Source organism: Gymnoscopelus microlampas (assembly GCF_963454915.1).
Source record: "Gymnoscopelus microlampas genome assembly, chromosome: 8".
NCBI classification, from domain to species: Eukaryota; Metazoa; Chordata; class Actinopteri; order Myctophiformes; family Myctophidae; genus Gymnoscopelus; species Gymnoscopelus microlampas.
In genome coordinates this window covers 18,897,078-18,912,832 of record NC_139945.1, presented here as the reverse complement: position 1 = coordinate 18,912,832, position 15,755 = coordinate 18,897,078, and the positions used below count along the sequence as shown (strand labels likewise).

The following is a 15,755-nucleotide window of genomic DNA, read 5'->3' as shown; positions in this document are numbered from 1 at the left end:
GGATGAGCTACTACAGTAACTACTGTCCCCCTCTGCAGATGAGCTGCTGCAGGAGCAGAAAGCAGACATGGACCAGTTCCTGTCGTCCATTTCAGAGTCCCAGCCAGACGTCACCGTGTCTTCAGAGGACAGCATGGAGCTCCCCGCCTCCGAGGGCAAACCCTACCGCCCCTTCCAGGTCAACTCCCTGGGCTCCCATCCAGAACCAGAGGGTGAGAGGATCCAACAATATTAATAATACTAATACAAAGACTTACGTTTATGCTTTACAATACAAGTAGATTCAAATGTAAATATGAAAAAACAATGGAGGACAATACAGATGCGAATAAGTAATAAATCACTACTCAATGCATCTATAGTATGAGATGGAGAAAGCCAATACATTCTGAAAGAACAGCACAGTAGGCCTCCATGTAGTTATATAGATTGCTAACATGCCGCACAGCTAAATCATTTTACCAATTAGATGTATTAATAATGTAACATAGAAAAAATATGTTTACATCAGTTGTCAATGACAATACTTTTGCTGTCCAGCATGATCTCATTCTTCTAAACCTATGAAACAATGACTATAGCATGCAGGCAGGAAGTGAGTCCACAATGGGTTCCTCCAGCGCATTTCAAAATGCTTTTTTCCCCCCCATCAGGTTTTTGATTTATGCAGAAAATAATGTCTGTGGTTAGAATAAATTAGCCTAAGCCTTTTCTTTCCTACGGCATAAATTATACCTGTTAATATATCAACCGTGGATTTGAAGCTGTTTTATTTCACTGATATTTAATTGTGTATGGTTTGAGGAGATTATCTTGACGAACAAGAGTTGCTACAGAGTTTATATTCTTAATTTGTCCAAAATCCAATGCAAATAATTCTATTGGAAAACTGTGGGAAACTCATGCTTACATTTAAAATCCCCGTATGACGTGTGCCTAAAATAGATAGATAATAATAGAAAATAGTGGATCTATACAAGCTCACAGCGTATCTACAATTCAACACATTGTGAGCTTGTAGATCAGCTATTTTCGGCTGATCTACAAGGCTTTAGGTGTTGACCTCCGAAATGATGTTGTCTTGTTGCCAAGGACGCTTCCAAGTTGGGTCACATTTTTAAGAAATATGATTACAGTAGGAGAGAGAAAATGGCCTCCGTGAGCATAATGGCTTTTGAGCGCATTGGCGTGCCGCTGCGTAGGGTATGATCAGATGTGACGACAGACCATACACATACAAACACACATGCTACACAGTTCTGCAGAATATTACTGATCAAACCCAAGCTGCTGAACCGGGGGGCGTGGAGAACATTGTGTTGCTGCGGAGCCATGGATTTGGGCTTATCAGAGACCGCACCGCTCTCCCTGCGGCGGATTTGGGCTTATCGGAGACTGCACAATTCCCTGCGGCCCAGCACACTAGTGCAATCCAGATAAACTCTCAAAGCCTCCAGACCCTTGATCCGAAACCTTTAACCCTTTAAGACCTGAGGCGATTCTTAAAATGTTTTCTAAATCCTAACAGTTTTTTGAAAAAAAAAACAAAAAAAAAATGTTTTCAAGATTTTTCAAAAATAGCAGATCTACAAGCTCGTAGCGCGGCACTCGGTGCCGCGCTATGAGCTTGTATATCTGCTATTTTTGAATAGCCAAAGAAATCTAAAGTGACACAGATGCGTTCCAGGTCTTAATGGGTTAAAAATAAAATATAGTCCCACTCGCTGCTTATTGTTAAATGTCATCCCTGCAACAACAAAAAAGGCACTGAACCTTTAAGCCAAACAACAAAGCGAGGTATGGGACGTATCTGCAGAAATGGAGGCACGTCACAGGTATAAAGTCACGAATGAATAGAAAACATCCCCCCCCCCCCAGATGTTGGGTTGCGGCCAGTGTTGGAGCAGCGCATCCTTTGATTTGAGCTCTTGCCCCTGATTGATTCTGGATTCCTCGCTGCTGGGGGTGTCCTGTCTCAGTCAATTAACACAGCATGGTAATCCTGTTTTCTCTCTCTTTTTCTCCTTCCCTCTTTCCGTTCGTTGTCTTTTTATTTTTTATTTTCTTTTGCTCATTTCCAATGCCAAGGCGATCTATCAGACTCCCCACGTGCCTTCAAGAAAGGTTGGTGCCCTGTGCTCCCTCTCTCTTATGTTTTGTTCTTGCCCCCCCCCCCCACACACACACCTCTCCCTCCACCCTTGAAGCCTCCATCTGTTCTGTTCCACTTCTCTCCTGTTGCGTTCTGTTGTGTTCTGTTCTGTTCTGTTCTGTTCTGTTCTATTCTATTTGGGGCTGCAACTATCCATTATTTTCTTAGCGATTATTCTATCGAGTCCGTTTTCGATTAATTGAATAATCAAGAAGCATGTTTTTAATCATGTTTAATTTTGTATGTATCAACCAATCGACAGGAAAAAAAACTCTGATTGATTTTTCGACTAAATTGATTAGTCTGATTAAGCACTTACTTAAGCCCTATTTTATAGTTCTTAGTACAACGGTTTATGTCACACATAAATAGCACATTTCTTCTAAACTATTAAATCGATTAGTTCCATTAACTGTTGCACCCCTTGTTCTGTTCTGTTCTGTCCCTCTCTGTGCCGTCTGGGGTCTTTGCTTAACCCTGCTTTTGCAGCTCGCTTGTTTGTTTATTTATCACTAGCCATCTTTGCTATTATCCATTCTCTTTATCATGCGTTCCCGGTTCGCCGTATAAATCAACTCATCATGCCTGAAACATTCCCAGGCTGCTATACTGCCACTTGACTCTGGAAAGCACGAATGACAGCGCTTCTCAAGGCTGATTTATACTTAAAAGACGTAATTTCAACTGAATTAAACGATTAAAAAGGAAGACTCGATCCTAGACGGCTCCGCCCCGAGAGAGCCACGCCGTAAAAAGTTTTGCCACTGTTCGGTTGAAACTGCGCCAATGTTTTGTTGTACAACACAGTCGATCGATGAAGTTTAAATCAGCCTTCAGTCACAGTCACAGAGACACGAGGTCACAGTCATCATTGCCCCTCCTGGAGAGAGACTTTCCACTCATGCTGCTGTCCCCGTCATCACGCCCTCGGTGGATTTGTCACCCTCCCATCCACACACACACATATGTTTGTGTATTAATATACTTATGACGACATCAACATTTTAGGATGACAATTTTATCAGTGCCATTCTTACCCCTTACTCCAAAGCCTGAGTTACACTGTGTATTTAGTTACACGCCGGTGTCACACAACAACATAGCCAACCTACAAGCTGAAAGTGCGTTGTATTGTGTGCTTGTAGATCAGCTAAGTATACTTTCCTATCAAATCCTATCCCTAGCCTTAATCTTTTCCTAGTTGTAAGCGTAAAGGTCCGCACACACTGGGAGCATGACGAATGAACGATCCGAAAATGTGTCGGCGAATAATTTGGTTATGCCTCATTCATACGGGTTGATGCTTTTATTCCTGTTGAAAAATCGACCTCGTTTTGAAAAATAATTACATTGCTTTATCACCGTGTAATATTGGCGATCTGTGTGGATGTACTTAGCAAACAGCAGTTCAAATTAATGTGAATTAATCGCATGAAATTAACGCCCCTGTGTATAAGGACCTTTGCTCTACAAATCTTTGTTAACCATGATAACAACAATTTAATTTAAAATTGTGCTTTACAATATCTATCTCTCAAACTCTACTATAGTTGTGGGGATATTTGGCCCTCACAAGTATATTAACACATTAAGACCTGAGGCGATTATTAAAAATGTTTTCTTTTTTATTTATAATTTTTTATCCCGCTATTTTTGTAACCCATTATTTTTCACCCGGTGCCAATTTCCTAAGTGATCCTGGGCGCTACACCAGCCCTACACCAGCGCTACACCAGTCCCCCACAGCCAGGGAGGCCAGGGCCGAGCTCATGCTTCCTTCAGTGCATGAGAGCCAACTGACCTTCTTGTCACCTGACAGGGGGGAGTTTCCCTGGTTGGACGTAGCGCGTGGAAGGAACACGTTATTCCAACCAGTTCCCTTCCCCTCCATCAGGCGCCCCGGCTGTCATGGGGGAGGCGGTATAGCGACCAGGATTACTACATGTTTTTGTGAGGGTATTAACTACCCTAGGAGACACGGGGAGAACATGCAAACTCCACACAGAGTAGGCCCTTTCGCCAACCCCACCCTGGGTATGGGCACTGATGACGTGGAGGAGAAGACACGCCCCCAGCGCCCACAGCGTCCCTGGCGGGAATCGAACCCAGGACCTTCTACCGACTGCGCCACCGTGCCCCCTGTAAAAAAAAAAAAAAAAAAAAAGTTTTCTAAATCAGTTTTTTGAAAAAAAAAATGTTTCAAGATTTTTCAAAAATAGCAGATCTACAAGCTCATAGCGCGGCACTCGGTGCCGCGCTATGAGCTTGTAGATCTGCTATTTTTGAATAGCCAAAGAAATCTAAAGTGACACAGATGCGTTCCAGGTCTCAATGGGTTAATACAATTACGCGCACACACGCGCGCACACACACACACACACACACACACACACACACACACACACACACACACACACACACACACACACACACACACACACACACACACACACACACACACACACACACACACACACACACACACACACACACACTCACTCCCCTCGAAGGTCTCTCTTTTTTCTCTCTCCTTAATAGGGGCTGTACTGTATGATTAACTGGCCCCGTCTTGAAGCATGGCGATTCTTCTCACCCCACAGCCAAGTCTAAATTGCCTCAATTTGTCCTCCCAGACCTGAGACACTGATGCTGTTGTGTCACCTTTTGTCTGATCCCGGGTTTAACCTTGTGAGCGTAATTCCAGGAATTGTTGGACATCGTGCGCAATGTGACCCACTTCCGCTAACAATTAATCACAATTACTGTATAGGCGCTTTATCGTGAGTGAGGAATGGACGCCCTCCCTTTTTAACTATGAGTCCCTCCTCCTCCGATCCTGTGGCGTCCTGTGCTAAGAACCCATTCTGCTGACGTGTGTTTGTGCTGTTGTTGTGTACTGTATGTGTCGTGAGAGTGCAGGGGTCCTCGAGGACCCCCTCAAGGGGGGTCCCCAGCTAAATGATTGATAGTTAGGAACCAAATGGAGCCTTACGGGCCTGTAAATCCAGCAGAGTACGAATGGAACCAAATGGACCCTCGTGCTGCGTTCACACTGGCTGCCATTCATTTTCAGTGGAAGCCAACATGAATATAAAAAGCCACATTCGACATTTGTAGCTGCTAAAAAAAATCTACATCCATGTTGAGCTGGCTTCAACTGCAGCTACAAAGCTAAAATCCACCAAGAGTTGTTCAATCATTTTCACTCCACCTTCTCTCTTCACACAATTTGTTAGTAATATGCTTGTAACTAATTCTTTCCGTCAGCCAATTGTTTTATTTAACTCCAGGCATTACATTTTCCTTGATATTTTTCTCGCTCGCCGGAACGCATGCATGGCGTCAACAAGCGCAGCGCATTGATCAACATTTCAACGGCAACTCTGACAGATATGCTGTATTATCTTTTGTAGCTGCCGGTGTGAACGCATGCATTACGTGTCCATTTGGTTCCAGTTGTACACTCTCAGAGTTAAATTAACACTTGAGCATTCTACAGTGTAGGTTGGAGGGGGGGGGGGGGGGGGTCCCAGAATGAGAAACAAATCACATCAAATGGGGCTCCATGGCCTGATACGGATTAAACCGGGGTCCTTGAAATTAAAGAGGTTGAGAATGACTGGTGTAAACACTGCAGTCGTGTTCGATAAGCCCTGGCAGAAGTGACAGTGGGTGACATCAGCGCTGGACGACCGATAACCCATAAACACACATCATGCCATTGTTCTCGACTAAATCCAATGGCAGCAATTGTCCTCGTCTTGTCACAGGAAGGATCAGCTGAGCCTAGCAGCAGACGCCATCTCCCCCATCCATCATTTAGGACCCTGGCTGCCCTGACTGCTTCCCTCCTCCTCTCTTTCTCGCTCGCTCGCTCTCTCACCTCCTAATGTATTCATGTCGTATCTGGCGTGTATTTTTAGACACTGTGCCTTTATTAAAGTCTTCTAGCATGCATATTTGACACCCTGGCCCAGTTATTCTTCTGGGCCGAATCAGTTATGCAGGTCGGCATGATCTACTGTCCTTTTTTTTTTATCTGTACTAGAAGGGCTTATGGTGATGGAATGGAATTATTTATGGATGAGGTTCTGTCGGCACAGCTCAGAACTGGAGCTAATGGAGAGATATGAAATGCAAAACTCCTTATCCCCATACGAGGAGGATTTTGGGCTGTTTAACTGCAAGTTTACATCTTAAGATGAGTCGAGGGTGATGATGGGAGAGGCTGGGTCATGTGACCTGATCTACACAGCAAAATCTTGAAGTGTTAATTTAACTCCGAAGAGTGTACAAATGGAACCAAATGGACCTGTAATGGTCCATTTGGTTCCATTTGTACACACTTCAGAGTTAACCACTTAAACCCTATTATGCTTAGTTGACTAGAGTACCCCAGGGCTCTATACTAGGTCCCCTCCTGTTGTTGCTCTACACTGCATATCTTCAGAAATAGCCAATGTACAAGCTCATGGAGCTTGTAGATCTTCTATTTTCGCCGAATGTTTGCCACCAGAATAGGGACGCCAGGGTTTTATGTTGTTAAATTAACAATGGGACTTTACTGTGTAGTTACTACAGTGCTTACACTGTGCCGAATGGGGGAGAAAAAGGGGTCATTGTTTTCACCACCAGTGAGCTGTCCATGAATGACAGTCGCAGAGCAACACAATGTCGGGTTAGATGCGCGGCTGGCGATCCTTCACCTTCACTTTGCTCCTCGTCGATCTGCTCCGCCGTTTAACTGACGCCGCTCCCGTTCTCCCCTTCTGCAGGTTCCGGCATGTCTGGGTTGGATGGACTCATCGGTGCTGAGGAGCGGATTATCAACAGCAAAACCAAGATCAACAACAATGTGGTAAGTAGGTTCCAGTCGTTATTTCACCGCCTCATCAGACCCGCCTCAAATCCTCCCTAAAGTTTACATTTATACTACAATCCTTCGCCACGGCGGTGTCGCTCACCAACAAGATCGTTTCTTGTCGGCAAGCTACACGTTGTGGCCACAACGAAGTATAAATTAGGCTTTAATTGACATCTGGGAACTAAAGAGCAGCTGTGTTGAAGCAAAGATATTGTCCTTTGAAGTGTTAAGTCGTTACAATTAGAGTTTTCGCTGTAAATATTCAACAGCTGTCCTGACAGCTTTTTAAGTGTTACTGTACCGTAACCGGTGCTGACAGACTGGAGAACTAATCAAAAATAATCCTTGTGTCTGCACACAGTAATGAAGACACTTCTCCTTTGTGCTTCCACGCAGCTCTCTTTAAATTCAGCTTTTAATGATTCTGCTTATTCCAGTAGCTGCCATAGTTACAGCTAACGCACACTTTGCTATTTTTGCTGTTTTATGTGCGTCTCCTTCCGTTCCAACAAACTCCTCATCAAGCCTTTATGTTCACAAATTTTTCATACAGTCATCACATGATTCATTTCTTTGCCAGAAATACCCATGTCCTCACATACTTAAAAAAATCACACCCTGTGTGAAGGAAGCGGTGCCTTTGGGGCGGGGCTTAACTCATTTCAGTTCGTCCCTATTGGTGGTCTGAGTCCACTTACGAAATTTGTACTTGGTAGCATGCTGCAAACTGGAATGATGGCTGTTTAAAGCCCAGCCAATAGGCAGACAGAGGGGGCAGGCCTTAACTAATTACAGTTCGTCCCTATTGGTGGTTTTAGTCCATGTACAAAATTTGTTATGGCTGTTTAAAGGCCAGCCAATGGGAAGACAGAGGGGGCGGGGCTTCAGCAATTCATGCTCGTCCCTATTGGTGGTCTAAGTCCACATACCAAATTTGGACTTGGTGGCATGCTGCAAACTGGAGTTATAGCTGTTTAAAATCCCGTGCTCATCCCGTGCTCATACGGGCGGACGGACATAACATTTGCTGGGGGTCCCTGGACCCCTCTTTTATAACTTCAGCAATTCATGCTCGTCCCTATTGGTGGTCTAAGTCCACATACCAAATTTGGACTTGGTGGCATGCTGCAAACTGGAGTTATAGCTGTTTAAAATCCCGTGCTCATCCCGTGCTCATACGGGCGGACGGACATAACATACGCTGGGGGTCCCTGGACCCCTCTTTGATAACCAGTGGCACGTGTGGCCAATGAGAGGAGAGATGGCATAGGCAATCTCCAAGTCCGTGTGTGTGTGTGTGTGTGTGTGTGTGTGTGTGTGTGTGTGTGTGTGTGTGTGTGTGTGCGTGTGTTTGTATGTGTTGCTTCTTTGCCGTGCTCATCCCGTGCTCAAACAAACGGACGGACGGACACGCAGACAGAGTCAAACGTAGAGCGGTTGGCACCGCTAAAAATAAATCCTGCTCGGCTGGTGAATGTTGCATGACGTTTTGGTCATTTGCATGCTAAGACACATGTCTCTGTATTTAGCTGTGTCATTTGTGTGAGATTTTGAAGCGTCTTTTGTATTTCGTTTTGTTTTGTTTGAATGCAACAAGTAAGCGGACGGAGCAATCTTGAGTTGTCGAATCAACGGGTGCTTTGACGCCGTAGTAGCCCCAACACCTGGCGTCTACACGACACCTTTCCATCTTCAATACAAACATCAAATCAAGCAATAATTTAGTTCCCATCCAGTAAAACCTTATACAAGGCTGGGGTCAGGGTATTTTTGGTTAAAACGGCAGGTTCCCTGTCAATCATAACCTAACCTATTTTTGAAAAATACACCTTTTATGTGCATTTTCCCCATTGACTATACATATTTTCGCATTCATCTGAATCAAAGATTTAAAAAAAAGGGTCATACATGTTTTTATTTTGTATTGAATAGTCCCACAGTGACCTTCTGGGAGGTGTCTAGTAAAGCTTGAACATACTGTATATTCAGCATAGATTTTTAATAATGACACAGGCCTGCCTCTATGGGACGTTTGTATTGAAGACAGGGACATAACTTAGAGAGTGACATTCGTTTGTGATCGTTTACCCCGAGTGAAACCATCTTGGACTGCTCCGTCTCTGTAACACTGCCCTGCTTTTGTGCCTGCCAGGTAGACGCACCACATTCACTCTCAGCGCTTCCCTAGATCAGAGCTCTGAATAATAAGTGTTTAAGAAATATAACTCTGTGTATGCCTAGAAAAGAGCTAGAGTCTGCTGTTAATGCTTGCATTTGCAAACCCTCCCTCCTTTTCCCTTTTCCAACACGTACCGTAGTGGACAGCTTCAAGTGCATCATTAGCCCAACACAGATAATCCTGAACAGTTCACTTTTAGCACACAATCTTATTCTCTCTCTATCTAATGATCTGTCTCTTGCTCTCGTTGTATCGATCGCCCGTCTTGTCTGTCTCTATGTCCACATTATCTCTCTCTCCCTGTCTGTCTCTGTGTTTCACACAGAAATACACACAGACTTTCTTTCGTTGTCTCTCGCTCACTCTCACTTTCTCACACACACACACACACACACACACACACACACACACACACACACACACACACACACACACACACACACACACACACACACACACACACACACACACACACACATATACACACATATACACACATATACACACATACATACATACATACATACATACATACATAGACACACACACACACACACACACACACACACACACACACACACACACACACACACACACACACACACACACAGTCTCTCAAACATTGCAGTGGGTATAACCTGGGCTCCCCTGTCTGTGTCGACAGGTGATTGATGAGTCTCTGGATGTTAAAGAAGTGCTTTACAGTGCAGAGAGAGTCAGCGTTATGCATGATGATGAGCTGGTGAGTACAGCGCCCTCCAAAGGACTCAAAGGGGAACTGGAGTAGTCAGTATTTGTGGGGGGGGGAGACAGGAGTGAAGTACGGAGTGTGCAAAAACAACAACACAAGAAATGGCACCACACCACAGTATCCCACCAGCGACTCACATTTTACATTCAGGCTCTCTCCTATGTTGGTTTGGGTTGTTCCTGCATGGATGCATGTTTGTATGTGGATGTTATCTGAATGTACACATGAAGTCCCCCCCCCCCCCCCCCTCCAAGTTCGTATGATGGATGTAGATCCACGCAAACTGAGCTTGCTCGGTTTATGTGTGAGAACTGCCCCTCCCACTCCCGGCGACTGTATCTACATATGATTAGTTTTGCGTCATATGTACCATATTACATTGTGGAGGTAATGTACTGTCGTTGCCTGTGGTTCGTGTACAGAAATAGACGACAGTCTTCCACTCTAGACACGCATGCATGTCTGAACTTTTGTTTTTTGGTCGCTCACGTCTTTCAGATCCTCCAGTCTTCCCAGCGAGATCCCTCATGATGTGTAGAATTAATCTGAATCAGCGGTTCCTCATTCTCTGGTCATGGCTGCCCAGACTACTGCGAGTTAATTATGTAAACAGCTGGTTAATACATTACCCCGTTGTCCCAGGTCTAAATGAGTATTTGACTAGCTAGAATGAAAACCGGCAGTACTCTGGGTCCCCAAGACCGAGGTAGTCAGAGACACATTGATATAAACTCATAATTTCTCCTCCCGAGCACCATGGAGGGCTTTGTGTACGCAGGGTTTTACTCCAGTCAAACACTACACCAGCTGGATTCACCAGTGTGCGTGTGTTTGAGAGAGAGAGAGAGAGAGAAAGAGAGCTGGTGTAGTGGTGTAGGTTTAGGGGTGAAAGCCTGCATACATAATTGGACAGCACCGTATGGAGGAATGTAAACACAACATACTGTGTTTGTCTAGCACTGACATTGTCGCCCCGTTTCCAGTGACATTATCATTCTGTTTCTAATCTTCTAAAGGTTAACCTTAAAAAAAGTGTGGGGGGGGGAGTATGATTATCCTCACGACACACAATCAAAGTGATATACACCAGTAGAGGAATGTGAGGGGGGCAAAGCACATCTGTGCTTCTTTCAGTTGATTGGGAATGAGTCATTTTGCCCTGTAAATCAGCAGTTTGCCACACAGTGGTGTTTGAAAATGTTTCACATTATTGATAAGGTCACTGGAAAGGTTGTATGTTTTGTATATGGTAATACAGTCACACGGATTGAGCTAAAAACATATTTTACGGCAAAGAAAAACTTAATTAATTTAGTAAACAATGTAACCGATCACCATATGCATACAGCATCAGCAACACCATTACATTAATACATTTGAAACAAAAAATAGGCTGAAGAATCACAAATTCATAAATTAAGTATAAATTAGGTTCATCTGTCTTTTAAATTGCTTGCCAAATGTACTTACTTCACCACACCTTACTGTAGCTTAAGAACTCGGCTATAGAATATCTGTTTACATTGTCTCGTGTCTCTCTGTCTGGCACCCGTCCTTCCTATCAGGAGTCTTACCGTCCACTGGGAGAGGACTTCAGTTTCGGGAGCAGCGCCCTGATCGGCCTGCTGGTGATCGCTGTGGCCATAGCGACAGTGATCGTGATCAGCCTGGTTCTGCTGAGGAAGCGGCACTATGGGACCATCAGTCACGGCATCGTGGAGGTAAGATATTGAAACACCCAAGTCGGCAACCTTGCAGGATGGAAATGAATGCCCCACCTGGTTATTTAATACCCGTTGTACCCATGGTCAGGGTACTCGCTGTATCCGTTGTTGGAGTACACAGTACGGTACCCACTGGCCTAATCGGGAACGATGCAAGTTGTGAATGCATGCCCCTGCCATTTATGCCATACCCATAGTTCTGGTTGTACTTGTTGTCAAAGTATCCATTGTACCCGTTCTCAGAATACCCATTGCGGTACACACTAACGTACGACCGAGCAACTAAATATGGATATCTATCCCATAACGCGGTGTTGATGACATGCGCATATGCAAAAGGAGTTCCATTGTACACGCTACCACTTTTATTGGCGCAGCAGCGCCAATGTAAGTGCCTTTTTATGGCAGCAACCCACCTTTGGAATTTTGTTTGTACGGTTTCAATGGAGAGTTTTATTGTCAAGTGATGATGACAAAAATGCTGTTTTAGACACTTTTCTAAAATGCTTTTCAACGGTTTTGGCATGAAAATAGTCACATTTAACCACTTAAACCCTATACTTGATTGACTGGGGTGTCCCCCCTTCCTTTTTTCCCTCCACATCAAATCTCTTCGCCCAAATAGCCGATCTTCTGTACAAGCTCACAACACATTGCATTGTGTTGTGAGATCGTAGATCTGCTATGGTCATCGAATATTCACCCCAGAATAGGAACGCTAGGGTTCATATGGTTAAAGATATTCCATATCTTCACAAAATATAAGCTAGAATCTAAAATGATCAGTGCCCATAATATCGACGTTTGAAAAAACAAAAAAGCAGATCCTTTGTTCCCTTGTATGTCCTGACTCTTGCATTCTTTGCGACAGGTTGACCCCATGCTGACCCCAGAGGAACGTCACCTCAACAAGATGCAGAACCACGGCTACGAGAACCCCACCTACAAATACCTGGAGCAGATGCAGATCTAACCTGAGCCTACAGGAAGGAGGGGCGGGGGCGCCGTCAAGTCGACGGAGGCGGAACATACTACTGACCAATAACACAAGATTGTTATCGTCAAAATCATTTGAATTACATCCCACACTCCATTTTACTGGTTTGTTTCAAAAACAATCCGCAAATAATGCTAACTACTTCTACTACTACTACTGCTACTATTGTACGATAGAGCTCTTTTGTTTTGATCGACATGTGTTTACTTTTTGAAAAAGGTGATGTATCTACATTTTGCATTCAGGAAAATGTGATTCAGCAAAAAAGAAGAAAAAAAAAGAAAAGAAAAAAATCTGTAATTACGAATACAGGTATATCAGATCAAGGTGTATAACATTTCTTCGGATGTTTTGATTTGTTTTAAGTGCGCAGTGAATCGAGCGAAACTTTGAAGTGAAATGTATTTGAACGACCATCATTCAATTGCAACTACAACTACATAGCAGATACTACACTTCCTGTTCCTGTGCGAGTGTCCAGTTTCAGATGTTTTTTTTCTTAACGGCTAAAGAAAAAAAAGAATTGGTGTTTTTTGTTTTGTTTCTCTTTTTTCTTCTCAATAGATCGCTTGTATATGAAGGTTCTTTGTACCAATAAAAATGTATAGTGAAACAAGAAACGAGGAAAAAAAAGAAAAGAAAATACAAATCATGAATTATTTACTTTCCGTTCTTTGTTATGATAACAAACGAAAAGACATGCATATACAGTTTAAATATAAATATATATATATATAAAGAGTAGATGTTTTTATTCCACCTTTTTTCCAAGGAAGAGGCTGCGACTGGGGATTGCGGTTCTACGCTTGACGGTCACAAGTTGTGTAAAGCCTGATTTATACTTTGTTATACAGTATATGATGGTGTTGTGCGCCTAAAATAGCACATCTACAACCTCACAACGCGCCGCGATGTCAGCTTGTAGATCGTCTATTTCCGACGGAGTATAAATTAAGCATTTATAAGCAAGCAGGCATACTGTCAGAAAGAGAAACAGGCCCCCAGCTCAGTTACATCTCACAGAACCTACCTTCAGCCCATATCATCCAAATGAATGTTAGAAGTCCAATTCATACCCCTCCCCCCATACTTATAAAATGAACAAAATCAATTGAAGTTATTCCTATTGACATGTGTTGCATAGCTGAATGTATCATGGAAGGTGTTTCCTTTCTTTTTTTTTTCTTTTTCATATTTCTGTCCCTGAAAAGCTCCCATACAAGCAGTAGCCGAGAGGAATGACGGGTAACGATATGTATGCCAGAAACTTTTTTTGCACAAATGAATGAAAAAAAAAACCCAGGGAGAGCATGAACTGAATCTGACAGTACAATTGGGGGACATACATAATACATAATGTACACACATACATAATGTTACACACATGTCACGAATAACTGTTTGCTTTGCTGGTCCGAAGGCACAGAACAATGGGATGGGGGAGACTGGTGAAGCCGTGTGAGCTACAGTAGCAGTATTGTTACCTAAACCGTCATTGCTAAATTGGTTTGACCCAAAGTAGCACATTGTTCTGTTTGGGTTCATCCATTTTAGACTTAGATATTATCGAGTGGGAAAGCCTAACTTCATGTATGAAAGGTTTTTTTCCCACTTATCCAAAGACTCTTTTTTTTTCCAGTGAGGGCTTACTGGGAGCTGGGGGCTGTGTAGGCAGACAGACAGACAGAAGGCTTGGAGAGCTGGTTTCTGATTAAAAGCTATAAACTTTGTGTATTTTTACAGGTAGAGAATGGCACAAACAAGTAAAAACTGAATTCTAGAATCATCCGTTTTCTTTCTCTTTTTCTCTTAGTATTGTCTTTGTATGCCTGTATAGTTGATGTTGCAATCATGGCTTCTCCAGAGGACAACCCGTGGTGTGCATTGTTCTTATATGAAATGATGATATGATATATATTTTTAAGTTTTGTTTTCTTGTTTTCTATTTCTCTCTTCCTGTGACAGTATTTCCGTATGTGACTGTCTCACTATGCACCCAAACAGCTTCGACCTTGTAATTGCCTGCTTGATTGTGGGAGGGGGTTGGGAACTAATATATTCTACATATTAGTGATACAAATTTGATTGACACTCCAATGGAAACAGATTTATGGTTAGGGGGGGGAAACACATCAATAAACTCACAACTTCCATAACCTGGTCCTGCGTCTTTTATTTAGCACATTACAGATCGTTATATCATTTTGTTTGTCACTCATAGCGGACACATTAGATTGATTAAATACTTAAATAACAGTTTGCAAATAGTACAGTGTATACGATTATACAATGGTGCTAAAAGGATAACACAAAAAGCTCTAAGGGCTTGTTTCCATTAACACACCTATAAAAGAAAATTACATTTACCTTTAACCTGTAAGGATTTGTCCTTACATATATTAAGGACAAATCCTTACACACACACACACATATATATATATATATATATATATATATACAGATGTGCCACTTCAAAACTTCACACGTTACTGTTCTTTCCCTGAAAGTGGCCTGAAAATGCATGTTTTTCCTCCCTTTTCTGCCCTTAAAATGCACTTTTTTGCCCCTGAAAAGAAGTTGTCACTACACACCCCCGTTTTTCCCTTCAACAGACATCCATATACATGAGAACAAAAGAATGTGTGTTGAATAAGGTGTCAGACTCATTATGAGGCGAAAGGTGATTTGACCAGTTGCTCAAATTAATTAGCATCATAAAAGCAGTGATCATCAAAATAATTCAGCATTTTAAATGCCCTTCTTTGTCCCTCTTATTGCCCTGGGAATCCCCTGAAAATTTACTGTCTTGGCGATGGCAGGACATGTGAAGTTTTGAAGTGGCACATCTGTATATATATATATATATATATATATATATATATACACACACACACACACACACACACACACACACACACACACACACACACACACACACACACACACACACACACACACACACACACACACACATGTTATGTATATGTGTGTGTGTGTGTGTGTGTGTGTGTGTGTGTGTGTGTGTGTGTGTGTGTGTGTGTGTGTGTGTGTGTATGTTATATATATAGGCTATATAATCTGAGGTCAT

The 15,755-nt window shown here is 42.8% G+C and overlaps 1 protein-coding gene across 5 annotated transcripts in view; it reads left to right on the top strand.

Moving 5' to 3' along the window:
* The window catches only part of aplp2 (amyloid beta (A4) precursor-like protein 2), a 100,368-nt gene extending 85,545 nt beyond the window's left edge, over positions 1–14,823 (top strand). For 2 of the 5 annotated variants that reach the window (XM_084065386.1, XM_084065382.1), the window contains 6 exons: positions 39–212; positions 2,089–2,124; positions 6,928–7,010; positions 9,860–9,937; positions 11,512–11,667; positions 12,542–14,823. In XM_084065386.1, the coding sequence (XP_083921512.1) occupies positions 39–212; positions 2,089–2,124; positions 6,928–7,010; positions 9,860–9,937; positions 11,512–11,667; positions 12,542–12,643 (629 nt within the window). In that variant the 3' untranslated portion in view covers positions 12,644–14,823. The remainder of the gene's footprint in view (positions 1–38; positions 213–2,088; positions 2,125–6,927; positions 7,011–9,859; positions 9,938–11,511; positions 11,668–12,541) is intronic. The other 3 variants (XM_084065384.1, XM_084065383.1, XM_084065385.1) reach the window with 3 other exon arrangements.
* The last annotated feature ends 932 nt before the right edge of the window (positions 14,824–15,755 follow it).